The 25,171-nt window shown below is 51.1% G+C and overlaps 4 protein-coding genes across 8 annotated transcripts; 2 read left to right on the top strand and 2 right to left on the bottom strand.

Annotated features, from left to right (window-relative positions):
• Positions 1–1,882: 1,882 nt before the first annotated feature.
• Positions 1,883–6,394, bottom strand: NOL12 (nucleolar protein 12). Its single transcript, XM_074826606.1, has 6 exons — positions 5,472–6,394; positions 5,277–5,382; positions 5,002–5,050; positions 4,435–4,577; positions 3,165–3,265; positions 1,883–2,497 (listed from the first exon to the last, which is right to left on the bottom strand). Exons 1-6 carry the CDS (start codon positions 5,699–5,701, stop codon positions 2,326–2,328), a joined length of 801 nt encoding a protein of 266 aa, XP_074682707.1. The 5' UTR covers positions 5,702–6,394; the 3' UTR covers positions 1,883–2,325.
• LOC141924302 (arf-GAP with dual PH domain-containing protein 1-like) lies at positions 5,681–14,927 on the top strand. Of its 5 annotated transcripts, none has more exons than XM_074826603.1 (12): positions 5,681–5,808; positions 6,944–7,105; positions 8,105–8,235; positions 9,136–9,227; positions 9,318–9,400; positions 10,123–10,235; positions 11,807–11,953; positions 12,380–12,463; positions 12,807–12,869; positions 13,368–13,439; positions 13,945–14,176; positions 14,264–14,927. In XM_074826603.1, exons 2-12 carry the CDS (start codon positions 7,015–7,017, stop codon positions 14,290–14,292), a joined length of 1,137 nt encoding a protein of 378 aa, XP_074682704.1. In that variant the 5' UTR covers positions 5,681–5,808; positions 6,944–7,014; the 3' UTR covers positions 14,293–14,927. The 5 variants fall into 5 exon arrangements, with proteins under 5 accessions (XP_074682704.1, XP_074682705.1, XP_074682706.1 ...); XM_074826604.1 differs by having other exon boundaries at positions 6,885–7,105; positions 13,371–13,439; XM_074826605.1 differs by having other exon boundaries at positions 6,885–7,105; positions 14,029–14,176.
• Positions 14,928–17,691: 2,764 nt separating this feature from the next.
• LOC141923751 (urotensin-2 receptor-like) lies at positions 17,692–18,846 on the top strand. Its single transcript, XM_074825376.1, has one exon. It carries the CDS (start codon positions 17,740–17,742, stop codon positions 18,844–18,846), a length of 1,107 nt encoding a protein of 368 aa, XP_074681477.1. The 5' UTR covers positions 17,692–17,739.
• A 2,435-nt stretch (positions 18,847–21,281) lies between these two features.
• On the bottom strand, positions 21,282–24,752 carry LGALS1 (galectin 1). The gene is made up of 4 exons (XM_074825374.1): positions 24,683–24,752; positions 23,391–23,470; positions 21,871–22,042; positions 21,282–21,490 (listed from the first exon to the last, which is right to left on the bottom strand). Exons 1-4 carry the CDS (start codon positions 24,689–24,691, stop codon positions 21,347–21,349), a joined length of 405 nt encoding a protein of 134 aa, XP_074681475.1. The 5' UTR covers positions 24,692–24,752; the 3' UTR covers positions 21,282–21,346.
• Positions 24,753–25,171: the final 419 nt, after the last annotated feature.

Genomic DNA, 25,171 nt, shown 5'->3' with positions numbered 1-25,171 from the left:
GGATTACAATGCGGTAATCCAGCACTGTCCCAGTGACCATGCCAGGCTGTCTATAGGCTGCAGAAAGCAACCCAACCCACACTTCAGCAGATTTCACAAATGCACAGACTGTACATTTCCAGTGGCCACTGCAGTTCCAGAGCAAACTCCTGGGCTGGGGAAACACAAGCCACCTCCTGCCCATGGTCACTCCACAGGGCACTATGGCCTGAAGAGAAGGGAAAGCTTCTGTATGACCCAGACCAGGCGTGTCACACACTGTCCTCCAGCTTTGAGCTGCAGTCCTCTTGGTGTGGTACACCAGTCCAAACAGAACTTCCCTCTCCTTCCCTTCTACATCCCTCTCAAACCCAACAACCGTAGAATGGCTCTAGAGCACATTACTTGCAAACCAGAGCAATAAACACTTTGTGCTTCACATATGGCGCCTCTTGGACACTTTGGATGAGATTCACTCCGGAAGCAGACTTTTGGCCTTGCCTCCGAGTTGTGGTTTTGCAGCTCTGAAACGCCCAAGACCCCAAGGTAAGGCAGGAAGATGGGTAAGGTCACACATTAAACCCCATGAGCTTTCTGGAGAGGCCTTTAAGGCAACGTATGTAAACTATTTTGGAGGTGAGGAAACCACACACACTGTGCTTTCATGGGACTGAGGTTCTTCAGCGTTAGTGCCTAAGAATTCAGCCCAGGATAGGACTCAGAGTCCAAGCACACAAGGCACCAGTGGCACACGGATTAACAGTGTCCACTTCCCCCACCATTTTCCTTCTTCAGAGAATGGGAGGTACAAACGGACCCCATTCCTCACCACAAACATGCATGTCACCCAGTTCCCTCCAGAGGAAGATGTTCTAGCAGAAATTGCATAGCTGCTGTCAGTGTTGAGATCGTAACCTCCTCCTCAATGCACTCTGAAGAATTTCTGTGCACGCAGCGTGCATGTGTGCGCATGCCCTGGGAAATGATGGAGAGACACATCAGGCTGGTGCCATTAGCTTCAGCGGCTGGTGGCCATCAGCATTGCTCTGATGTTCTTCCACAAAGCCTCAGGCACTGGTTTACTCTTTCCACTCCCATTTCTAGCATGAGGAATCTATGTACTTGCCCATTGCTGGGTTGCCAATTTTCTGGTGTGGGTTTTGGCCACACAGGCCTTTTGTTTCTTTGTCATTTCCTTGCTGGTACACATGGCATAGGAGGAGGCCTGGCTGACAGAGGCATAAGGGCCACCATCTCCTACAGATACTCCAGGACAGAGGCTAGCATGCTGCCTAGGCTCACTCTTTCTCCTCAGAGGAATCACTCGGTTTTTGCCACCAGTATTCCTCAACTCCAATCACGCAAAGCCTTCCCCCCCACCCTGCTGAAGGCATCCATGCTAAAAAACATTTACTAGGGTTCCAAGAAAGGCAATTAACTGCTGACAACTGCAGCAGCCCTGAGGTAAAGGGCAGTCTCTGCTGCTCCCATCCCAGAGAGGGCCACACACATACAGCAAGGGCATTAGGTCATTTCATACTCCTCTAAGCTATCGCAATTAAGATCAGCATATTCAGCAGACAAAGGAATGAGCCATTCCCACTCTGGCTGGCTCTGTGTTACTGCAGTAATAGCTCCCAGCTATTCAATTTCCCAAGCACCAGTGGATTTCAATATCCTTTAAGCACCAGGAATCATCTCCCCTCTTTCCAGCTGATACTGGTGTTAGCACAGTTGCCGTTGTGCTTCAAGTAAGTCACAAATATGGGGGTTTTTTAGCAGAATGAGTTAAAAATTTATTCAAAGTTACCAAATTTCACCTGGCACAGGTACCAAACAAAAAGTACCCCTGCATTCAGGTATGGCACTGGAGAAGAAACACAAGACAAGATGACACCATGTCTCCATGGAAAAAGGATTTACTGCACAGCAGAAATGTCAGGGCACTGACGCATGAGTGGAAGCAGAGTTCTTCCAAGTCTCAAACTGCCCTGACAATGTGCCTGTTGCAACCCACCTCAGATCCTCTCCTTTGATAAAGCCAAGTTTCAGATCTGGAAGGGGAGGCCTAAGGACAGAAGGGTTACGCCAAATAGAGAATGTGACCCCCAGCAGAAGTTTTTAGAGACTCCATGGCACCCAGAGATCTAGCTGGAGACAACTGCAGAAATAAATGGGTAGAATGTCTAGTCATCCTGGACAATGCTCCAGAGGTGAAAGGCTGAACTGGGCTCACTGCTTGTCAGAGCACCAAGTAAACAAGGCCCTTGCTCGTAATGAAGGGGCCCCAAACAGCAGCAGGCCAGACATGGAGCACTGTCCCAGCTGCTGGTCTGAGCTTCTCCGTTAATCTTGGTCACGGCCCATTTTTCCTGTCAGCCTCCGTCGCTGAGTCTTAGTAGTTCGCCCTGTGCTGGATTTCTGGATTTTCTTGTGTGGGCCTTGCCCACGTTGGGGTCTCTTTCTTTTCGTCTTTTTCCGGCTATGCATGTGCAGCGTGGCAGTAAGAGAAGAGATCCTGTGCAGGGCAGGAAGAGAGAAACGTTTGGGGACCAAAGTCTGCAGGAGCAAGGCAACACCAGACCACCACCAGGAGAGCCCTGTGTGGCCCAGCATGAATGGACACCAGTCACAGCAAGCCCCAGAGGAACTCCACTGTTCTGGGCACCATCCTGACAGAGCAAAAAACCTGAAAGTCTACACGTGCAGTAACAACCAAAACAAATTTTCTGAGCAATGGGTTACCCAGCCACCACAGAGTTAAGTAATTCTCTGCATCCTCAAAGCAGTTGTAAATCCTGGATACTGAAAAATGTGGAAAATGCCAAAGCTTTAGGGTCTTTTGACCTTCAATCCTTGAGACCAACTCTGCACCCTGCAATACACCCTTCCCTGCAATATATACCAAGAAAGGGGACTAGGTAAACAGTTCAGGACAAAGCCTGTCCTGCACCGCATCTTGCTCCTCCTCTTGCTGCTGCTGTCACCAGCGATCAACGTGATGGGAATGGGAGTGTCCGGGGCAGGCTTGTGCTCTGCCAGTGCCCTCTGCTGGCTCCTGCCCGCTGGCGCCCAGGCAGCACAGCATTCCCTCCCTGCAACCACACCGCCGATCTGGAAACCCAAGATCCTCCTGATGAGCATGCACAGCCTAGCAGTAAAGAGTTGCATGAATTTATACATACTTTTCAGATAGAAAGGGGTTTCTGGACTTCTTGGGCATTGTTCTTACAGGCTTGTTCGCCACCTCTTCCCCCTTCTCTTCTTCTGATCCATCACTTTTTCCCTTTAAAATGAAGCAAAAAGAGAGAAAAAAATCCTTATAGACACATCAAAACATTAAATCTTGTGATTCTGATGTTTCTGCTGCCTTCTTGGTTTCATCCTGTTTTGTGAACCATCTAGTTATGGATGAAGTCTTTTTTAATTCTCCACATCCCTTGCTGTCCAAATCTCAATGTTTATCATTGCAGTCCCTCAAAAAGGGACAACCAGTGAGAAGTCCTACAGTAATCCACCCTAAGATCAAAAAACTTCAGCAGCATCTTAACGGCCATGCAACTGAAGTCTAAAGTATGAACTGAATGTTTCAGCTTTTTTCTTGAATGACTAATGAAACACCTTTAAGCGGCTTTTCAGATTAGAAGATGACCTTACAAGTGTGAAAGGTTAACTATCAAACACAGACACTTCCCCAAAAAAGCTCAAATCCAGCCACGAGTCATGAAGCTCAAAAGGATCAAGTCAACCAGTGCCTGAAAGACTCTATGAAACAAATATGAGATCTGTTACAGTATGTTTTGAGAATAGAAGCAACTGCAACCAGAACTGAATGGTTCCCTTATTTGTGGTCCAAGCACAGGATGGATCATGAAGAAATCCCTCATCATACTAATAATTTTTCCTTGACAGGACACAGGAAAGAGGTTGAGGATAGCCCATGCAGCAAAGTCTGAAATCTCGCTGCTTGTGCTATATTTGCTCTTAAAATACTAAATTCTCCTGTGACGCTTTTCACTTACACAAGGGCATTGGAATGGGCTGCCCAGGGAAGTGGTAGAGTCCCCATCCCTGGAAGTGTTTAAGAGTCGGGCTGACATAGTGCTTAGGGACATGGTGTAGTTGAGAACGGTCAGTGTTAGGTTAATGGTTGGACTAGATGATATTCAAGGTCTTTTCCAACCTAGATGATTCTGTGAAGGGCAGCTGGGACTAGCAAAGGACTCCAGGGAGGTTTCAAGTGAGCTGTTCACATCAGACATTTCTTTCTCTTTAGAGGCCCAACATAAGTTGTGGAGGACTGTGAAAGTTATGAGTTCCCTTTTGCATCCCTGCTCCCAGCCAGCTTTTCTTTTTTTTTTCCCAGTCTTTGGGCATAGTCAGGGAGTACCGGCCCTACCTAGTCAGCCCCAAGAATATTTATGGCTGATACAGAGAGGCAGCAAGAGGCTTTACCACAGGGGTGGTCAGTCCCAGCTGGCGTGCCCCTGAGAGGTCCAGGTCGCTGATGGTAGTCACTGTTACAATGTGGTTTGGGTGGTCGATGTTCACAGACTCTGTCCGCGACGTCACCAAGTGCTCCAGTTCATCAGCCTCATCTGGGGAGACATGAAATCCTGCACTGCAAAGTGCCCAACTTGTTGCAATACATGCTCTCTTGTTCCTGTGGTGCCATACTGGTGGGGGGACCCAGCCTTTGCATGTAGGGTTAAATGGCGGAGGGGCTTGAACACTGGCACTACAAGCATGATGGGCAAGCTCCTTCTCCCAGCAGAGGGGACCTGCTAACACCTTGGAGATGCCCTCCTTCTTGTGTCTTTCTGTACAACTCACTTGACACCTGTCCCACCAGGGCCAGAGGGCTGCGGAGGTCACACTGCCCAGCTTCCCAGGGGGACATGAGAGGTGCTGACACTGTGGGACAGCTTGCAAGCGTCCCTGCTCCAGCCCTTATCACCCAGCCCAGGGTATCGGACCACGGGCGTCCACCTCTCACCCCACCGCCGAAGACCCAGCACATACCGAGTGCCTCCTCCCTCTCGCTCAGCATCTTCAGGTACTCCTGGTGCCGCTGAGGGATGGAAACAGGTCACTGCGGCGCCTCTGCCGCTCCAGCCGCCCAGGATGGCCTCATCCCCTACAAGCGGGGCAGTGGAAGCCCGAAGACCCCTCCTGCCCCACAGCCTGGTCCCCGCGGCCTGGTCCGCTCCCAGCCCGCCATGGCAGGAAGGGGGGGGGGGGGGGGGGGGGGGGGGGCCCTTCTCCCACAGAGGGTCAGGGGGTGTTTGTGGGGGTACCTCCTCCTTCATCTTCCTCTGCTCCTCCTTCAGCTTCCTCTTAATCTCCTCCAGCGCCACCTTCCTCCGCTCCACCTTCCGCTTGTGGAAGCCGGTCAGGTACTCCCTGCCGCCGGCAACACAGAACCCCCCAGCTTTTAGCGACCCCTTCACCGCAGGACACCTTCCCCCGTCCCGGGGCACGCCCAGCCTTACCTCCGCCTCTCCTCGTCGAAAGTCACCACCAACCTCCCCTCACGGCCGCCCCAACCCTTCTTCCTGCGGCCCATGACGGTACCACGCTGCTGCTTCTGCCGCCGCCGCCGCTCCCGCCGCCCGCCCCTTCCGCCGCCGCCCGGCCCTGAAGGACGGCCCATGCCCCGCCCGCCATTTTGTGCTGCCGGCGCCTCGCCGGGCGGAGGAGGTTGAGGGGCTGGTTTCTTCATGATGTCTCAAGCGGGAGACCCTTGTCGGCTGAGCTGCTGTTGCGCTGAGGGCAGAGCGGCCCCAGGGTGTGGGGGAGCCCCGAGCACCACCAGCGGTGGGCTGTGGGGTGAGTGGAAGGGAGGGAGGAAGGGCACGCCAGGGCTGCTGCCTGTGGGGCGGCTTGAAGGAGATGTGTGGGGCCGGTATCGGGTCCTCTTGCTCCACCAGTGTGTGGGGTCTGTGTGTGTGTCCTTGCCCGCTCCTGTCGTGCTTTCTACCCCCAGGCTGGGGCAGGAGAGAGAAGCCACTGTCATAGATCTCACAGGTGTCCCTGGCCATAGCATTCAGCCTGGGGTGGATGGGGTTGCTTCGGGCTTGAGTGCCTCCAGCTCCCACTGCTCCTCAGCTCTCTGCCAGCAAAAGATTCTATAGCACCACCTTGTGCAGCCAGCGTAGCACCCGATTGCTTGCCCTGAGACTCGCTCTGCCACTCCTCTTGAGTATTTTACATCTGCATCTCTTCAATAAAGGTCTGAAAGTTTATTTCAAGCTGTCGTCATTGCTTGGTGTCAGTGGTACCTGTGCTACTCCTCTTAGCTGGGGAAGGCAAGCGCAGGGATGGGTTTTGTCTCAGACAGTGTCCCAAGATGCAGGACCTGGCTGAACGTGGTTTCTGTAGTGGTGGTGAGAGGTACTGGCACGAACTGGTGGGGGCATCAGGACTGCCATGGCTTGAGTGACTTGGGCTGAACTTTTGAACCTTTCTCACCCTCCAGTCTTCGCCTTAAAGATGGGTGTAATGCTTGCGTGGTGGCCAGCTGACTTTGGTGGAAGCTCCTAAAGCACTGCAGGGGAGCCAAAGCCAACCCCCACAGCCCACAGAGCATGACGAGTCCTGACACAGCCTGGCAGCCGCTTGTCCAGGGCTGCCTTGCCTTTATCATGTCCCTTGCTGCTTGTGCTCTTTTCCTGGCCTGTCCTTTCACCAGCAGAAATGCGGAAAAACCAGTTCTGTGGTTAATTGCTGCACTTCCCTCCACGCCCATGGGGCAGGTCTCCTCCTCCTCCTCACTCACAGTCTGGGTGCACTTCAGCCTCCAGCCTCTTTGCCCCTGCCTGTGCTCAGCCAGCTCAGGTGCGTCAGGCCTCCGTGCTCCTTCCATTAACCTTACAGCTTCTGCCTTCCCCTTTTCCCTCTGACAGAGCTTCTGTCTCTCTGGTGGCTCCTTTGCCCTTGGGCAACCCTGTGGGTTGGCCTGCAGGTGCAGAAGGTGCAGGCAGCTGCCCTCCTGGCCCTGCCCGGCCCTGCCTGGAGGAATAGCATTCTTACGTGATGGCTGGAGGCAACGAGAGGAGCGTGAAGGCCCTGAAGGAGGTGTGGAGAAGAGCAGAAAACTCTTTGTGTGCAGACTGCGGGAAGCCAGGTGAGTCTCTGAGGGCTGCTAGAGGAAGATTAGGAAGCAGGGGCTGGTCTCTAGCAGCTGTTTGGAGTACCGGCTGTCTGGACTGCACACAAGCCTGGGGTGGAGAGGAAGGAGAGGCATTGCTCCGGGTATTCGCTTCCTCTCCCTGGAGGTGAGTTGTCAAGGGAGGAGGAAGGAGATGCTGCCGAAGCACTGGTGGGAAGAAGGACAGGGACATGGTAGTGCTAGATGAGCAAGGGCTGTGTAGCTGCAGTACTGTGGGTTGTAGTCATGTCAGATCTCAAATACAAATCAAGGTCATGCCCAGTCAGGATCTGACAGGAAAGCTCCTGGTGAAATCCTAACTGCTCCAGAAAGAAGTCATGATTCAGGAGGGCATTGTCTCCTTTATGACTCAGCTCTGAACTAACAACCTGCTACAGGCACCTCAGAGATTTCTCTTATGGAAGGGCTTGCTCTCTGGAAAGGGTACCCAGTTTGACGTCCTACAAGTGCTGCTAAAAATACCCATCATACACCTCCCAAAGGGACACATGGAGTAGACCACCTGAGCCAAATTAAGACTGGGCTAATTAGTACCATTATACCTTCTTAAATTCTCCCAAGAAAGTTTTGGATTCAAGGCTGCTTTCCACTTCCTAAGCAAAATACTGGTGGGGGTTTGCTGTGTTGCACTAAACAGCTCCTGGAGTCCTTTCCCAGAGATGGCTTCCTTTTCATCGCAGATGACCCTTTATACAAAGGGAGTGTGCAGAGCACTTTGGAGTTTTTTAAGGTTCAGGTCAATAGAGATTCAGATGAAGTGGTTGAAGCAGGGGCAGTGAGGGACTAATAGCTATGGTTTTTGCTGACTGGCATCTGTACCTTGGGTGTTAATTAATCAGCTCAGATGAAACTGTGGTCATCCAGCATTCTGTTTCTCAGGGCTACGTTCTCAGTTGAGGCATATCTCCCAGGGGAATTTACCGCTTCTAGTCACACCCTTTTTTATACCCTCAGATCCTGACTGGGCATCCTCTACTTTGGGTGTGTTTATATGCCTCAGCTGTTCAGGAATTCACCGCAACATCCCTAGCATCAGCAAAGTCAAATCCCTGAAGATGGACCACTGGGATGATGCTCAGGTGCAGGTGAGATCTTTATCCCCACTGGTATGTTAGGTGGCTTGGGTCTAGGCAATAGACTAACTGTCCTGGGAAAATCAGGCCTTTGGCTGCACAGAATTGGAGATTTAATCTGATTTAGTCTGTCCCTTTGCTACTCATGCTCTGAGTACTCAAGCAGGGATAAAGTCCCCATAACCCACTGGGAGGGGGAGCATGCACTTGCTTTATGTGTCTCTCCCTGTTCTGTTACTTTATGACAAATGTAGTGCTCTTGCAATGTATCTTGCCAAGGCTCAGGGTCTTTATTGCTCCAGATTACTCATTTACCACTCACCAGCACCATCCAGCCTCAGTGTCTCCTCTTGGTTTCAGCAGTCCAAGGGGAAAATCTTAGGTAATTCCATGGTCTAAGATGAGTTTCCAGATATGTGATCTCTTGGGAAAAATGGGAACTTGACTTCTCCCCATTACACTCCCCTCAACCCATTAATCTTCAGGGGACTGAAGATATTTTCCAGAGATCCAAAGAAAGTAGTCTGTATCTCGATGCTCTGTGGAGAGGAGTAAAGAGACTTGGAATGTCCTCCCAGATGACATTGCAGAGCTGTTGTTGAACTTGGTCTCTCCAGAGATGTGGAGCATAGCAGCAAATCCACTGAATGTGGGTACACCTAGCCCCGTAGAAGTGACATTTATGGCATTCTGTTGATTCAGGTGCAACCAGTATAACTTCTGAGAGTAGACAAGACCTTTGAGACCCACCTTTCTGTAGCCCGACTTTGCTGGTATGTTGCAATGGAGAGGAAAGAGAATGCTCCATTAGAGCTCAGTGTGCATCTAGCCCTGCAGTGGATCAGGAAAGAAAAAGGTCCAACATGAGTCTGCATCAAAGGGAAGGCACTAACTCTCTGTCTAACTCTGCAGTTTCTGGCCAAGCATGGGAATGCTGTAACCAAAGCCACATATGAAGCTCACATCCCTATTTACTATTACCAGCCAACCTACAATGACTGCCAGTAAGTTGCTGCATACAGAAGAAAAGGGGGAAGGGCAGTTCTGGGCTCCTCTAAGTTTGTTTCTGAGCTATCTGTCACCTCCTTCCCTAGAGTGCTGAGAGAACAGTGGATACGGGCCAAATATGAACGCAAAGAGTTCACTGAGCCAGGAAAACAGCTGCCATATTCTGATGGTAAGAGCAGAACACAACGTCAAAATATCCTGCCTGTTGCCTTCACTCACCATGAGGACAAAGCTCATAGTGTCAATGTTGCGAATCCTACAAGTACTCCTGAGAACCCAGCTGGTACTTACAGGGCATTGTTTTGGGGGGGATTAAATTGTGGGCAGCATAGGTTGGCACTGCCATGGCTTGCTTCCAAGCCTGGTATTACCAGCTGGTATTTTTCAAAGGCATTTGCTGTCCTGGTGGAGCCAGACCTCTGCAGTAAGGAATTTCTGTCCTGCTGCATGCCACCCCCTCCAGCCATGGCAGTTGTCTTTGAAATGTCACTGCCAGTGCTGTGACACAAGGCTCTGCAGCCCAAAGGCCTGCAGAGTTGAGTGGGAAGAGTTGTGGTTCCACACCAGGGTCTGTGTGGGTCAGGACTCTGGTGTTCACAGGAACAACAGCTCTCACACAGTCAGAGGCAGTAGTGGGAACCAGACTAGGAGATGGCAAGCATCTCAGAATGTCTTTTGGTGACCATTTATCTGGGCTGCAAACCCAGGAATACCATCAACTTCATCTGTAACTCAGAGGTGAGACCTCTCCTTCTCAAGTGTTTGATCTCAGCAGCAGTCCATCATGTACTTTATCCCAGAGGTGTGGCTGGGACCCCAGGCTGCATGCAGCTCTCTGATGCCTACCATACCTGTGGGGGGATGCTCTTAAAAGTGGCCTTCTGCTCCTAGGGGTGAAGGAAGGTATCCTCTGGAAGCGAGGTCGAGACAACGGGCAGTTCCTACCCCGCAAGTTCCTCTTGTCTGAGAGAGAGGGATGTCTGAAGTATTTCACCAAGCAGGATGTGAGTATGGTGGTCAACTCCCACCTCAGTGCATGCCCCACCCAGGGCAGTGGGGTCACAGAGATGTTTCTATTTTCTAAGCATGTTTCTGAGGTTGCCTTGCTCATCCCAGGCCAGGGATGATAACAGAAACATGTCACTGAGGAGAGAGGCCCTCTTCCTACTGTCAGGGTGACATTTCCCCACGTCCTCCCTTTGCGCTTCCCAACACCCTTCCCTCACTGCCGATAAAAGGACTGATCTTTCACTTCACCCCTACCCATTTGCCTGGCTGTGTAATCCTGCAGCATCCCTGTCTCACCCCACTGTGAGCCAAGTTGGCAAAAAACAGTTGTTTGGTTTGTTTTGAGAAAGGCTACTTTGCTGCTCGATCATCTCCCTGAAATGAATGGGGCAAGTGCTAATGCACTATCACAGGGTGGGAATGGCTTGAGGTAGGGAGGAGCAGGAAATGCCATCCAGAGGGACCTGGACAATCTCATGAGGTTCAACAAGGCCAAGTGCAAGGTCCTGCACCTGAGTTGGGGCAACCCCTGGTATCCATACCAGCTGGGGGATAAAGGGGTTGAGAGCAACACTGTGGAGAAGGACTTGGGGGTATTGGTGCATGAAAAATCACATGAACTGGCAATGTGTGCTTGCAGCCCAGAAAGCCAAGGGTATCCTGGATTGCATCAAGAGAAGTATGGCCAGCAGGTTGAGAGAGGTGATTCTCCCCCTCTGCTCTGCTCTCATGAGACCCCACCTGGAGTACTGTGTCCAGCTCTGGAGTCCTCAGCACAAGAAAGTCATGGACCTGTTGGAGCGGGTCCAGAGGAGGGCCACAAAAATGATCACAGGGATGGAATGCCTCTCCTATGAGGAAAGGCTGAGAGAGTTGGGATTGTTCATCCTGGAGAAGAGAAGGCCCCGGGGAGACGTTATTACAGCCTTTCAGTACTTAAAGGGGGCTTATAAGAAAGATGGGGACAAACCTTTCAGCAGGGCCTGTTGCAATAGGACAAGGGGTAATGGTTTTAAACTAAAAGGGTAAATTCAAACTAGATGTAAGGAAGACATTTTTTACAATGAGGGTGGTGAGGCAATGGAATAGGTTGCCTGGATTGGTGGTAGATGCCCCATCCCTGGAAACATTCAAGGTCAAGTGGACAGGGCTCTGAGCAACCAGATCTAGTTGAAGATGTCCCTGATCATTGCAAGGGGATTGGACTAGATGACCTTTAAAGGTCCCTTCCAACCCAAACCATTCTATGATTCTAGGAGTGGGCTCTTTCCTTTTGAGGTCAGTTAGCCTTTAGACTGGCTCAGCTGTAAAGTCAGATGAATTCTCAGTGTTTCACTGGCAGTTCCAGAGTAGGCACAGCTCAAATCTAACTTGGAGGGGCTGGGTCACTGCTTGGTCTCAAGCACACCACACAGTGAAGGGACTGCATGCCACAACAGTTTTGTTGGGAAGGGGCAGTAATTACCTTTTAAAACCCTCTGATCTGGCCTTACCCCACTAAATCAGTAGCTCAGGTCTCTTTCCCACTAGGATTGCTCATGAATGACCAATGTCATTCTGTTTTCAGGCCAAAGAACCCAAAATCAATATTAAAATAGATGTCATCAATGCTACATTCCAGCCAGTGAAGATTGGGAACCCCAATGGCCTGCAGATCACCTATCTCAAAGACAACAAGACCCGGAATATATTTGTCTACCATGAAAGCGGAAAGGTATCTGGTTTTAGCATCAAACACTGCAAAGCAATTGAGGTGTTTTGAGAAGCTGCTGACACTAAATAGTCTGAAGCATGGGTAGGACCGTACATGCGTGCGTGAGTTGCTGTAGGTAATAGGGTGGGGATTCTGGCTCTGTGTTTGTGTGTCTGTGAGAGAGTTTTGCTGCAGGGAGCAGGGCAGAAACACTGGCTGGTTTGTGTGGGAGGAGCTGCTGGAGAAGATGTTCAGATGTGCTGCCTGTGCATGTGGGGAATGGGGCAGCCATGCTGGTGGTGTGTGTTTGAGGGAGATGCTGTAGGTGCCGGGGAGGGAGAGCTGGCTGTGTTTATAGTTAACACAGGGTTGGGTGGACCTGGGTGAATTTAGATGGCTCACTGTTGCTCTGGCTAAGCTTTCTGTCCTGTCCTTTTCCATTCTCAGGAGGTAGTAGACTGGTACAATGCCATTCGCTCTGTGCAGTTCCATTATCTGAAGGTAGCATTTCCCATTGCCAGTGATAACGAGGTGAGTCAGCAATAGAGCGTGGTGCTGAGTCTCCTGCTGGTACTTGGTTATGTGATAAAAGAGCCCATTGGCTTCTATTAGATCCCCAGGTACAGAAGTGGAAATTGCAGTGTTTGGATAGAGGGATGAAAAAGTGTGTGTAAGAGGGCCTGTGATGGCCAGAGAACAACTGCTCTCTGCTGTTTCTGGGTGCTTTGGAGACAGAAGTGACTCCTGGTGAGGCAATTCTGCAAACATGAATTTAAAAAGTGGCTGAATTTGGAGGAATAAAAGGAAGGGTTGGGGGCAAAATCAAATAGCAAAGAAACATGCCTAAGTGATGTTACTCTTGCCTTTTTGTCAGATTAAAAATAGGCTGCCAAGAAACTTCCTGAAGGAGGGATACATGGAGAAGACTGGTCCCAAGGTGAGCTGCTGTGGGAGAAGAAAAATCTAACAGGGACCTCCTAGAGAGCCACTGACCTTCCCTACTTCAATGTTTTTCTCCTGCTGTTTCCCCATTCCCCCCTGACTCTTTAGAAACCCGTGGGAACTGTGTGTGTGCACCAAGGGAGGGGAGAATAAAGGGAAGGGGAGGGACACATGTGAAAGTAGGTGAAGCCACAGTCCCTGCTTTCTCCCAGAACAACAGATCTTTCTGCATGTGTGTGTGTGACCTTACAGGTATGTAGCGTCTAGATTTCTCCTGTCTCAACTCTGGGGTCCTTCAGAGAGGTCCAAGATTTGGGGACAGCAGTTGGGACCCGATACTGATCCCCACTTTCAGCTCAGAAAGGGTGAGGAGGAGGTTGATGTTAAGGCAGGGCCTTGGTTCAAGTGGTTGGGATGAATTCTTGGTATCCATTCGAACTGCTCGCGGCAGAGGGCACTGTCCCCTTACATATGTTACCTTTTACCTTCACAGCAGAGAGAGGCTTTTAAGAAGCGCTGGTTCACGCTGGATCACCGCAGGCTCATGTACTTCAAGGACCCTTTGGTGAGGGGGAGATCTGACCTCTGGCAGCTGCAGGCAACAGTGCTGAGGGCAGGGTCGAAGTGTAACCAGAGTCTTTGTGCTGCAGTAAGGGAGGCTTGCGGGTTCCCCAGCTGCTCTGAATGGACTCTAGATCTTCCCCTTTCCATCTTACTTAATTCATCCCATGCTTTCTGTGTTGTTTCATTGCCTGCAGACAATGGAAACAGGGAGGGCAGTGGTGTAAAGGCGATGATGGGGAGGAGAGTGACATGAGAGGGTGTCATGGAGAGGCGGGAGCAGCAGTTCCTCTCTTAGACCTCTTAAGATCTACGCTCTTAAATTTTTCTTTACGCTGCTGCCTTTGAGCATAGCGTCCCTGCTCTTCTGAATCCCCTGACCATTTTCATATCTTTTTGCTGCTACATCTCTGATCCTCACCCACTCTCCTCCTGTCCTTAGGTGCGTTGCTTCTATTCCCTGGTTCTTCTGGTATTCCGTAAATCCCTCTTTCCCTCCTGATGTGCAGGATGCGTTTGCGAAGGGTGAGGTATTTGTGGGCAGCAGAGAGAATGGATATAGCGTTCAGAAGGGATTGCCTTTGGGGACACAGGGCAACTTCTCTTGGCACTATGGCCTCACCATTGTCACCCCCGACCGGGAATACCTCTTCACCTGCGAGACGGAGACTGACCAGCTGGACTGGATCGAAGCCTTCACGAGCATCATCAACCAGGCCATGACACCACAGGAATATGCAAGTAAGTGCCTGGGTGCTGTTTCCTTCCCCTCCTGCCACTCTGATTCAGGGTATTGCCCTAATGCACCACTTTTTTTCTTCACTACAGTTGAAGCCTACTTCAAGTTTAAATCCTAGGAAGCCATGCAGGAACCTCGCTCTACGACTTGAACCCTACTTGGTCCTGTTGGGTGGGCTGTCAGGAGAGGAGAGGAGATTGACATTGGAGAAACACAGTGCTCTTGAAGCGCTCTTTGAAGCACTTTTTTTCCCCATGGACAGTCCATTTGTTCTGGGGGCCAAATTAAGCTGCTTCCTTTCAAGCACAAGACTTTGCAAGTCTGAATCCTCAGTGCAACCTGTCACTGTTGAATTACTGTGATCTGACTGGATGCTGGCAGGCCTGGCCTGTCAATTGGGCCTTGAAAACTTGGCACTTGCTGTGTTGGATGTGGGACCTGGCATCACTCCGCAGGAAAACAGCTGCCTGGCTGGGGCTACACCCCAGTGGGTTGCAGGGGCTGCTGAACTAGGAGAGACTGTTCCTTTACAAGAATTGGCTTCTCTGCTGGCAACAGAGATGTGAAACATCTAGATATTTGATCAGTTGGAGCTGTAGTTGAGAAAAGTCACTTAAAAGATGTAATCTAACAGCCAAATGTGAGGTCTGTTTCCTCCTGCCATGTATGGACTTGAAAGCTTCTTCAGACCACATTTGTGTGGAGACCTTCCTCTGATTGCTAGAGAGGGTTAACAGATGTGCTCAAAAGCAATGTGTGTATATACTTGTGTGTATGTGGATAATGTGTGTGTGTGTGTGTGCACGCATATAACAAAAAGTGGTGGGAGGTGGAATACTGCCCTACAGAAGATACTGTGAGGGATATTCATGCCATTGAAGTTCAACTGTCAAATTTAAGTCTCTAATCAAACCAATGGAGCAGAGAGCAGCCTATGGCATGTCTGATACAGACCTTGGACTCTCTGTTAACTTTACTAGAGCCTAGAGGTTGATGGCTGAAGTTAGTAAGACATGGATCTCTGCTCCCTCATTCTCTGTATGTCAAACGCCTGGCACTTTCATTCAGCCCTATACATTACGTATGTATATATTTTATGTTACATACACATATAATTTTATGCAGTAGTGGGAAGTCCGTATGTTCATGCCCTTCTAGTAACAGTTAGCCCTAACCACTAAATCAACCCATGATTCATATCTTAAAGATCATCTCTTAAAGCTCTCCTGGGAGAGCTGTTTCACGTGCTGGAAGGACCAGCTGAGTTCTGCTGATGACTGTAGAATCTGATGTGTCTGCAGTTTTACATGGGCAGTGTGAGAGTAGGCGTCTCGTGCGTTAAGGGGAGCTAACTGGAATTAATGAGGCAACAAGCATTTTAATTAGCTCCTAAAGAAATTAATTTTAAAATTCCATTGTAATTTATTTTAACTTCCTAAATGAGCTGAGCTGCTAACTGCTAAGGCATAAGGTCGTTTCTTGAAAAAAGACACAGCCAATCAGAGCAAGGAGCCATGGCTCTTCATTGCATTTCCTGGGGCACATGGACTGTGAATCTTCTCTTCAGAGCCAAATGGGCAAAGGCATGGTCCAAGGCAGGGGCTTCTCTGTGCTGAGACCACAACCTGTTGGGAGCATTGACTTCCTGGATGAGAAGCAGCATCACTCATCCTGCTGCCATGACACAATGGAGCTTTCCACCCAAAAGTATGTTTTCACTGCAGTTTGCTGATCTCCCCCAGTTTGGAGCTCGACTGTCCTAAAAACCGAAACCCATTACAAAGCTTGTGTTCCAAAATGAAGTGCCTTTTGGTTCTGGTAACATGAAAATGGGGCAGTCCATTAAAAAAAAGCTCAAGCCCCATCTAAATGACCTGCAAATTCAGGGAAGAAGAGTAGAGAGAGTGACCCAGACATGCCAAGAGTTGACACAGATAACCCAGAGGGAGGCCTCTGAAGTTGCCTCCATTGATGACATGTGCCATATGGCCACTCCTGTGGCACGGCAATGCTGAAGCTATTGCATACCGCACATTGGTCAGGAAGGTGCTTGGGTCCTACCGCAGCGAGAGCAGTAATGGTAGGATGCTTCCTTCTCCTGTTTGCTGCTGAGTTATTGCTGCTGGAGATGAGTGGAGGCATTTAACTTGGCCACAATGAAGCTAATACACTGAGGATGCAAAAGAGTGTAGATGGAGCGGCCTGAAAACGCCTGTGAACTAACAGCAGAGAGCAGTTGATAGTGGCACATCTGTCTCTGCTCTGCAAATTCTGTCCCTCTACGTCTGTTCCCTGAGATGAACGCGACTCAGATGTGGGTGAAGAAAGAACAAGGTAGCGTTGAGCGCAGGAGGGCATAGGTGTCATGCAGCAATGTCCCGCTAGAAGGCAATGGTGCCTACGTAACAGGCTTCCGCTCCCTGCTCTGAGGTGAGGCAGCAGGGATAAAGCTTAGAGAAGGAGGATGGTCTTTAGGGAGAGGGAGGAAAGAGCGGGTCTAAAATATCCAGCCCTTTGAGTCTCTAGGAGCTTGCTGCTGACAGGGGGACAAGCGTGGAACAGGGCACGGTCATAGAAAATGTGGGATGTCCTACCATCTGGTGGGCTTGCTTGCAAACTGGGGACTACATCCACTGTCTACACCTCCAGGGGCCCTGATGTCCTTGGAAGGGAGTAGGGACAGGCCCTCTCAGCCTGACTCGGCTAAGGGCCAAGGAGAACAGTGTGGCAGCTCCCTGCCTATTTCACTTTCAGGGCTGGCCCTTGTTTCTCTTCTAAAGCCACAGCGTGATGCTTTTCCCCCACTTGCCACGTTAAAAAGTCTTACGTTTCAGTTATCTCCTCTCTCAAATGAGAACAACTATGCAAGGGGAAATGGGGAAAAGAAAGGGAAAGAAGAATAAGAAGGAAGAGGGAGCAGGAAGACATGGGGGAAGAAAGATTGTGTCTGCAAGAAAGAGGAGAGAGCCGGTAGGGCTCCTCAGCTAGTGGCTAAAAGCCCAGTATAAACTGGGACTGTGTTCACACCGGTGTGTGAAGCTGTGAGTCAGACACATTCCTCCATGCAGTGTCCAAGGCAACTCTCCAGTGGTTGGTTCAGGAGGGCAGAGCCCACCTCTCCAGAGTCTGAGCTGAGGGAACACAGACTTGGAAGGAGAAATCTACTTGTCCACTGAGTCTACTGGTTTCCGTGGGCCCAGTGAATGCTAGCGAAGCAACAAATGAGAAGCTGGTGAAGATCAGAGATGTTTCGTCCTGGCTGGCAGAGGTTATTTTGCAGCTGTCGAGCTTGAAGGGGATGGCAGTGTTTCTTTCTCAGCCCTTTGATGGTTAAGGGAAACCACCGGACAGAGCTTGTGGTGGACAAGATCAGCAAAATGGACTGGGGAGCTGGAGGTGAGGAATAGACTTCTCTGGAGTAGCCTATGTCTGATGAACTTTCAACATTCTTCCCCTCGCTCGACTGCTTTCCTGTTAAGGCTAGACGTGTCCCATAGAGTGAGGAAGCAGGGGGAAGGAAAGGGTCTCTGACAGCCTGACTTGCTCTTGCTTGCCCTACCCAAAGATGTCTTATGACCCTTACTTCACCAGTGCAAGGCCTGGAGAGGATCCCGAGAGTGGCAGCTTCTTGGAGGAAAGCAGCGGTGGGGTTGATGACAGTAGTGTCCTGGGAAGGGACAGCCTAGTCACGGGGCCACTGGGTGCAGTGCTGCTGGTCATGTGCCTCATTGGGATGGTGGGAAACATCTACACGGTGGTGGTGGCCTCTGGCAAGGTGGCGGGACACTCAGCAGGCTCCTTGGGGGTCTACGTCATCAACCTTGCCCTGGCTGACCTCCTGTACCTCTCCACCATCCCCTTCGTGGTCTGCACCTACTTTGCCCATGACTGGTTCTTTGGGGATATGGGCTGCAGGCTTTTGCTCAGCCTGGACCTCCTCACCATGCATGCCAGCATCTTCCTCCTGACCGCCATGAGCCTGGAGAGGTACTGGGCGGTGGCCAGGCCACTGCGGGCCAGGCAGGCCAGCAATGCTTACCGCAAGCTGGCCAGCGCTGTCCTCTGGCTCCTCTCACTCCTGCTTACAGCCCCCATGATGGTGATGACCCAGCTGCGGGAGGGGGACGGCCCCAACAAGCGCATCTGCATCCCCACCTGGACGGCATCAGCCTTCCGTCTCTACCTGACAGTGCTCTTCGCCACCAGCATCCTGGCACCCGGCGTGGTGCTGGGCGTCGTCTACACCCGCCTGGCCCGGGCATACTGGTCCTCCGCCTGGGGCCTGGGGCTGCTGGTGGCCAGCCGGGCCCCTGCCCGACGGCTGTTCTCCAGGATCTCTGCCATTGTGGTGGCCTACTGGGCCTGCTTCCTCCCCTTCTGGGCCTGGCAGCTGGCCTGGCTGTACTGGGGCGAGGGGCTGGGCATCGGCCCTGCCGCCCAGGCCTACCTCAACTTTGGTGTCACCTGCCTGGCCTATGGCAACAGCTGCATCAACCCCTTTCTCTACACCCTGCTCACCAGCAGCTACCAACGACGCCCTGGCTGCAGCGGGGCGGGCATGGCACAGCCCCCAGCACCCTCCCGGGAGGCTACAAGGGGCCCAGCAGGAGGCCACAGCATCTTCCCAGCTTTTGGAAAGTTGTTGGGGTCTGTGGGGGAAAGCGAGGGGTGAGCAATGCCCCAGGTTGGGAACATCTCCCAGCCTTTGGCTGGGGTCAAGTCGAGAAATAAAAGTGCATCACCTTCCATGCCAGTATGCAGTGTTGTTGTGGTGCCTTTCCCTTTGCAAGGCCACTCACTGTCCTCAGCTGGGGGAGGACACTTATCTTTCGGAGCCTGACTCCACCCTCAGGTCCTTCAGCCCTTGCACGCCAGCCTCTACCTTGCGCAAGGCGGGGGAGTGGGTGGAAGGGAGCAGTCAGCCTCGATGGGTCTAAATTATACAGCTGGGGAACCCTCACCTCCTTGCTAGCAACAGGCTGAGCCGTAACAAAGTCAGGAGAACAGTGAGTCACAGATTTCACAGGCCCAGTGAGTCACTTGCAAGCAGCCACGCTAGCAGGACACTTGAATAAGGTTCATCCTCTTGTGGTAAAACTTACACTCAGATTTCTTCCCCCACCCTCCACAAAAAATCTTTGAAGAGTCTTTCTAAAAAAAGACTCCCAAGTGCAATTAAGATACAGTGTGAGATTGCCCTGAAGTACAGCTTCAGGAGATCAGCACATTTGCTCAGCTATCAAGATCAGTCCAGCAGAGGAAGATGCAAGGAGAGAGCTTCCCTACATGTCCATCATCATAGCTCATGGAGGGAGCCCTCAGCAGCACCATGTCCCTGCTGTGGCTGAGGAAATCGCCAACTCTCTGCCTACCAAATGTACCCCAGTCTGCGAGACTGTGTCAATGTCACTGCATAAACTGGGCCAGGTCTCTTGCCTTGAGGCCATCTAGCCTAGTATGGCTCACTTCTATACAGCTAAACTCTCTTCTCGTCCCCAGAAAAGATGGACTCATCTATGGGAACTGTCCAAGCTATGCTATCCCCCAGCCATGCCTATGCACAGGGTGGCAATGTAGTTGTCATGTTTACTATTATAGATGTCGCCCTAAAGAGCAGGATGTGATCATCCAGAGCAGACTGGCTTTGGGCAACATGACGCTTCAAGAGACATCCAGCTGCAGTGCCTCAGGTTACTTGTACACCACGAGTGTTCCTGCCTCCCAGCTCAAAAGCCCATCTTGAACCCTTGTCTCCAACCTGTCTCTCCCTTCTCAGCCCCCCAATTTCTAGCAGCCTCCCTTTGCATGGGTACCTGAGACACAGAACCTGCCAGAGCCTCATGAATTACGGAGCAAGAACAGGAGGTGCTGCTGCTGTAGGAGCAAGTTCCCATGGCTCTGCAACTGCTTAATGGGAAGAATCAGCCCAGCCAGGCCAGCAAGGAGTCCTTGTAGGACATCAGGTTGTTTGTGCTTTGCGTTGCTCATGGCCAAGCCTGAAAGTGAGAACCCAAAGATTGGGTCCTTCCACCCCAGACTGACCTGGTAAATGCTGTGCACTGTGGAAAGAGCAGCTTCCACCTTTCCTATGCCCACCAGGCACAGCCTGCCCAACAGCAGTAGTCATTACTGCCAAAGCAGCATGAGACTGGGAGACCCCCCCAAGGCAGCTGCTGGCTGACACCTTGGGTAACAACCCACAGCCCCGTGAGGACTATGCTGTAACATTAAACATGCCTCATCATCTCCAGGCTCCTCAGAGGCTAACCTCAGTTCAGACTGAGAAATGCTCAGGCTCCTTTGGGCTAATGTAAGTGAAGGAGTTACAAAAGCATAGTGGACACATCCTTAGCATCCCAGACACCAGCTGGGCATTGCTACCTCTCCCAGCTCTAGCTGGACCAGGGCAAGGCATATGGGGCAGAAAAAAACCCAAACCCTGCCAGGTTACTGCCCTTGTGTGCTACATGAGCTATGGCCCAACAGTATGCATACTTCTGCAGTTGCTGGAAGCAAGGATTTGGATGAGGAGCCCAGCACATGCTTCATCACACTCAACAAGGCATCCTTTTCTACTGTTGTGCTCATGCAGCAGCAAGAATTCCCAAGATAACATAGGAGAGCTGTGTCTTGAGTAGGACCTGTGTCCACAGAGGGGTGCAGGCCAAAGGTAGCACAACTGAGGACTTTCCCCTCACTCCACACCCCACTAGGTTTGCCTAGCACAGCAGCTCAAAGCTGTCCAAGGCCAGCCATGGATGCTTGGTTTAGGAAGAGATAGATTTAATCAAAACATTTTACTCAGGCAGGGTAAGGTGTCAGTCTAGATATCAAGAGTGGGTGACTTTGCCTAAGAGACCCTTCCACTCCTCCCCCAAGTCACATCTAACCCCACTGTTTCCTGCTGAGACTCTCCTTGGGATTTTCACCTTCTGCGCTTCCAGGCTTTTGACCCTCACCCTCCTCTCCATCCATGACTTTAAGGGCCAAGGCTGGCATGATCCCACCCACATATGGTACTTGAGCAAACTTGGCTACCCTCCACCCCTCCATCAAGGTGACCAACCTATGTGGACTTGCAGTATGAAAGAGGAGATTGAGACTGGGTAGAGCAAAACTCTTGTTTATTGATCACTTTTTCTGTATCTTTGAGATGGAGGTGTCAGAGGAAGTTATTCCCAGCTGAGGGACTGAAGTGTGAAGTCCCCTTGTGTATCAAAGTAGTCAAAGACAGAGAGACCAAGTCGGTTAGGGAATGTGAACTGGTGGCCTGGCAGGTGGACTGTCACATCATTTTGATTGATGCCAAAAGTGATCTGCAAGACAAATGGAAAAGTCAGAGAAAGTTTCTGCCAAGATACCCTCAAGCCTCTCCCCTCCACAGCATTTCTGTGCCACCCTCTCTTTGCAGGGTGAACATGCTCAGCAGCGTAACCTGCTCTTCAAGAGCAGGAGTGTTATTCTGGTCTCCCAGGAGATGCCTATTCCCTGATCAGTTCAACAGTAACATCCCTTAGAGCTAGACAGAGCTTGCACATTTGATCACTGCTCAGAGCCCTGCGTGGTGGCACTGGCCAAGAAGAAGTCAGCCACCTCCTGTACAGACAATCCTGAGACAGTCCCTGCAGTTGGGTGCCCTGTGTCAAACATCCTCCCTTCACCAGGGCATGGACAGAGAATGTGTCCCAGGCCTCACCTCTGCTGTGCCCCCCTTCTGGAAAGGGAAGACAGTCTCCCTGTGCTCTGCACCCCACTCTTCCACCTTCTTTGAGTTGCACACGATGGTGTTCACATCACCATGAGCATCAAAACGGGGGTTGAAGTGAAGTCCAAGGTGGGAAGCATCCTTCCCCAGATTCATCACAAAGCTGCAGAGAAAGAATATATCAATGCTGTTTTAATCAATACTATGGTAACATGTTGCTGATTACCATGAGCATCTCTGGGTCTGTTGCTTCAAGCGCAGCTGAGGGTAACCAAAGAGAAACCCTTTGCTAAACTACACAGCTTCCCTAAAAAGATAGTTCTGTGTCAGTAAAGGGTGCTCTCCTCTGCTGGGGTGATAGGCCCCACAGGATCATCCCTAGGAGAGACTTAGTTTCCACAAAACTTTTGAGAGAAAGGTTCAGCACTTAGAGACCTGAAGAGGGAGTTATTCTGCACTCAAACCAGCTCCCAAGGAGTCAGTTGCTTTTCACAGATTTCCTTTCAGCCCCAAACAGTTAGCTGGTGCTGCATCCTGCCAGACAGCCACTGCCTTCTCCCCACCCTGCAGGCAGCTGAAATAATTACCATGTCATTAGCTATCCCAAAGCATCTGCAATGTCAGTGGGAGGAAGCAGCTTCCTAGCCCAGTGTCCACCTTGCCTCCAGGCCTCTTACCCAGATGAGAAGAGGCAAATTATTTGGCAAGAGAAAGCCCAGGAGGCTTCACTCTGATGCTATCAAACTTCAAAGGCACTGGGAAGAGCTGGGACATGTTTCCTGGAACACCGCTAGTGCTGGTACAGCAGCTATAGGCTCCACCTTACCCATCAAGGGGCCCCACCAGCCACAGACCTGCACAAAGGTTGGAGTGTGCTGCAGCAGCTTCCCCAGGGACCCCAGACACCCTGATCCCTGCAGCATTAGGAGCGCATTTCCATTTAATCCCACCTGTCTGCTCACCACCTTCCTCCCTCCCTTCCCCACCAGCATCTGAGAGGCATCTCCACTGGGTGAAAGCAAATTTCAGCACTGAGACCCCCTGCTGCAACATGCAGCCTTTCCATTTGCACCATCAGCAGTGGCTCAGAGCACCCAAGACCTCCCAACTGTTTGGGCTATAATCTCCTCTTGTGCAGTGAAGCAAGGCACCATAACAGTATCCCTGCTACTGGCCATCTTCGTGCAGGGGAGAGGATGTGGCTGTGGGGATGATTTTAACCCAAATCTCAGTATAGACAGCTTCCATTTCCTTTACCCTGCACTAGAGAGGATGTGGTCACTGCCAGTGCACACAGCTGGAGCTTCACATCTGCTTTGGCTTATCCCTTGGCAGTAAAGTGCATCTGCAAAGTGCATTAGGCAGTGACTCACTGGGAAGTTAACCCCTGGTTAACTCCTTCCAAAGCTGCTCCTTTCCTACCCAGGGGAGGGATTCCTTCTGTCCTCCACCAGCAGAGGGCAACCCAGTGTGGTGCTTTGGCCATGCCCGGGCAGCACAGCACAGCTTACCTCTTGGCACTTGGTGCAATTTTCCCCTTGACAGTGAGGCGCTGGCCAGGCTTGAGACCCAAGTTGCTGCATACTGGTCCCTGGGGAATGCGAAGGCAGAGATGTTACCTCAGTACCTGCTGGCTTGGCAGCTCTCCTTGCTGCCTTGCAAGACAGTGCCTCGCTTGTACGGCTGGAGACAGGGAAACTCCCTTCCCCTAGGGCATTGCACCAGGGACATCCCAGAGAAGCTACCCCAGTCACATGGGACATGTGCCCGATTTCCCAACCTTTCTCCCACTGCTCTTATCAACATATCTGTATTTCACAGCAGTGAAGGATAAGTACCTGCAAGCTCCCATCACACCCACCCTATCCCAAACACACTTGTGTGCCTTGTGGGTCTCACATCATCCCACACAAGCCTAGCTGTGCATGGATGGAGCCTCCCCTCCCTTCCCCTGGCTTGAATTTGAACTCCAAGCCTTGCCCAGGTCCAGGGGCTCAGACACTTTGCTCCCCAGCTCCCAAGGGTTTGTTGTTTGTGTTTTTGTTTGGGTTTTTTTTGTAGGCTCAGCCTTTGCAAGAATATTGTCCTGCTTCATGTACCCATCTTTCCCCACCTTCTCTCTAGGAGAGCTAAAATACCTTGGTAAAACCATATGTACTCATTTTCTACCACAGCAGAAGCAAGACCCCAAGAATACTAAGAGTCTTTCCCCCATCCCACTTAAATAAGCTTGTACTTGGGTCACTCCTTGATTAATCACCCTCAGTCTAATGAAAGATAAATTAAAGAAGTGGAATCTCTTCTGACACAAGCATCTCCTCAGCAGTCTTTGACACTCACAAAAGGACACTTCTGTACAGCACATTTCCTTATGAGAAAGAGGGAACAATTCAGTGACTCATGAAAACTTCAGCCAGGAAACAAGCAGTAAGGCTGCCCAGAAAAGATGCTTAGAGACAATAAAGATTACTGCAGCTGCTTCCCCAGAGTAGAGCTGCTGTAAAACAGATTATGCCAGCTTGGGAGCCAACCCAGCAAGGACCCCCCATATATGTACCCAAAGGGATCCTGCAGGGAAAAAAACCACTCCTGCTAGAAAAAGAAATAGCAGCCCCCTCTCTGTAAGGCATGCAGCAGGGATCATTCCTCCCTAGCAGTAGGCTACCAGCTCTAGCAGTCCCTCTGACACAGGGGTCGATGAGAAGATGGAGGAAGACAGTGCAAGTACCCTCACAGCAAGCCAACACATTCCCCACAGTCCCACTCCACGAAGCAAAGCTGCCCCATCCCTTCCTCTACTCACGCAAGACATGGTGCTGCTCTGCAGGCTAATGCTCCTCTCCACCAAAGTGCAAAAGTCCTAGGCAAGCAGCTGAAGGGGCCCCACCCTTGCCTTTAAATAGATGAAGAGCTGAGTTGTCCCAGCCCTTCTCCACCCCCCCCCGGCCAATCAGACCGAGGAAAGGGTGGGAGGGGTTAGTTTTGGGGGCAGGGAGGGCCTATCAGGCAGAGCTGCCTCCTCCCACCCTCACCCAGGCTCCTCTCCAGGATGCTAAACCCAACCCTTCCAAGCAGGCTGTCGGGCACTCCGGGAGGAGATCCAGCTGTGTGTGGCCATGAATCCAACGGAAAATAGTTTTACAATGAGTGTTTTACTATCCAAGGCTTTTATCCCACATGGAAAATGGTCAGATGGATTGAGACTTGGCGGGAAGGGTCTGTGAGGAGGGCTGGGCTCTTCAGCTCTGGCTAAATCAGGAGCAGAAGAAATATCACTGAGCACACACAGTAC

The sequence above is a fragment of the Strix aluco genome, chromosome 5 (genome assembly GCF_031877795.1).
Source record: "Strix aluco isolate bStrAlu1 chromosome 5, bStrAlu1.hap1, whole genome shotgun sequence".
Classification (NCBI taxonomy): domain Eukaryota; kingdom Metazoa; phylum Chordata; class Aves; order Strigiformes; family Strigidae; genus Strix; species Strix aluco.
Note: the sequence above shows the minus strand (reverse complement) of the source record. Positions and strands in the feature narration are given on the sequence as shown.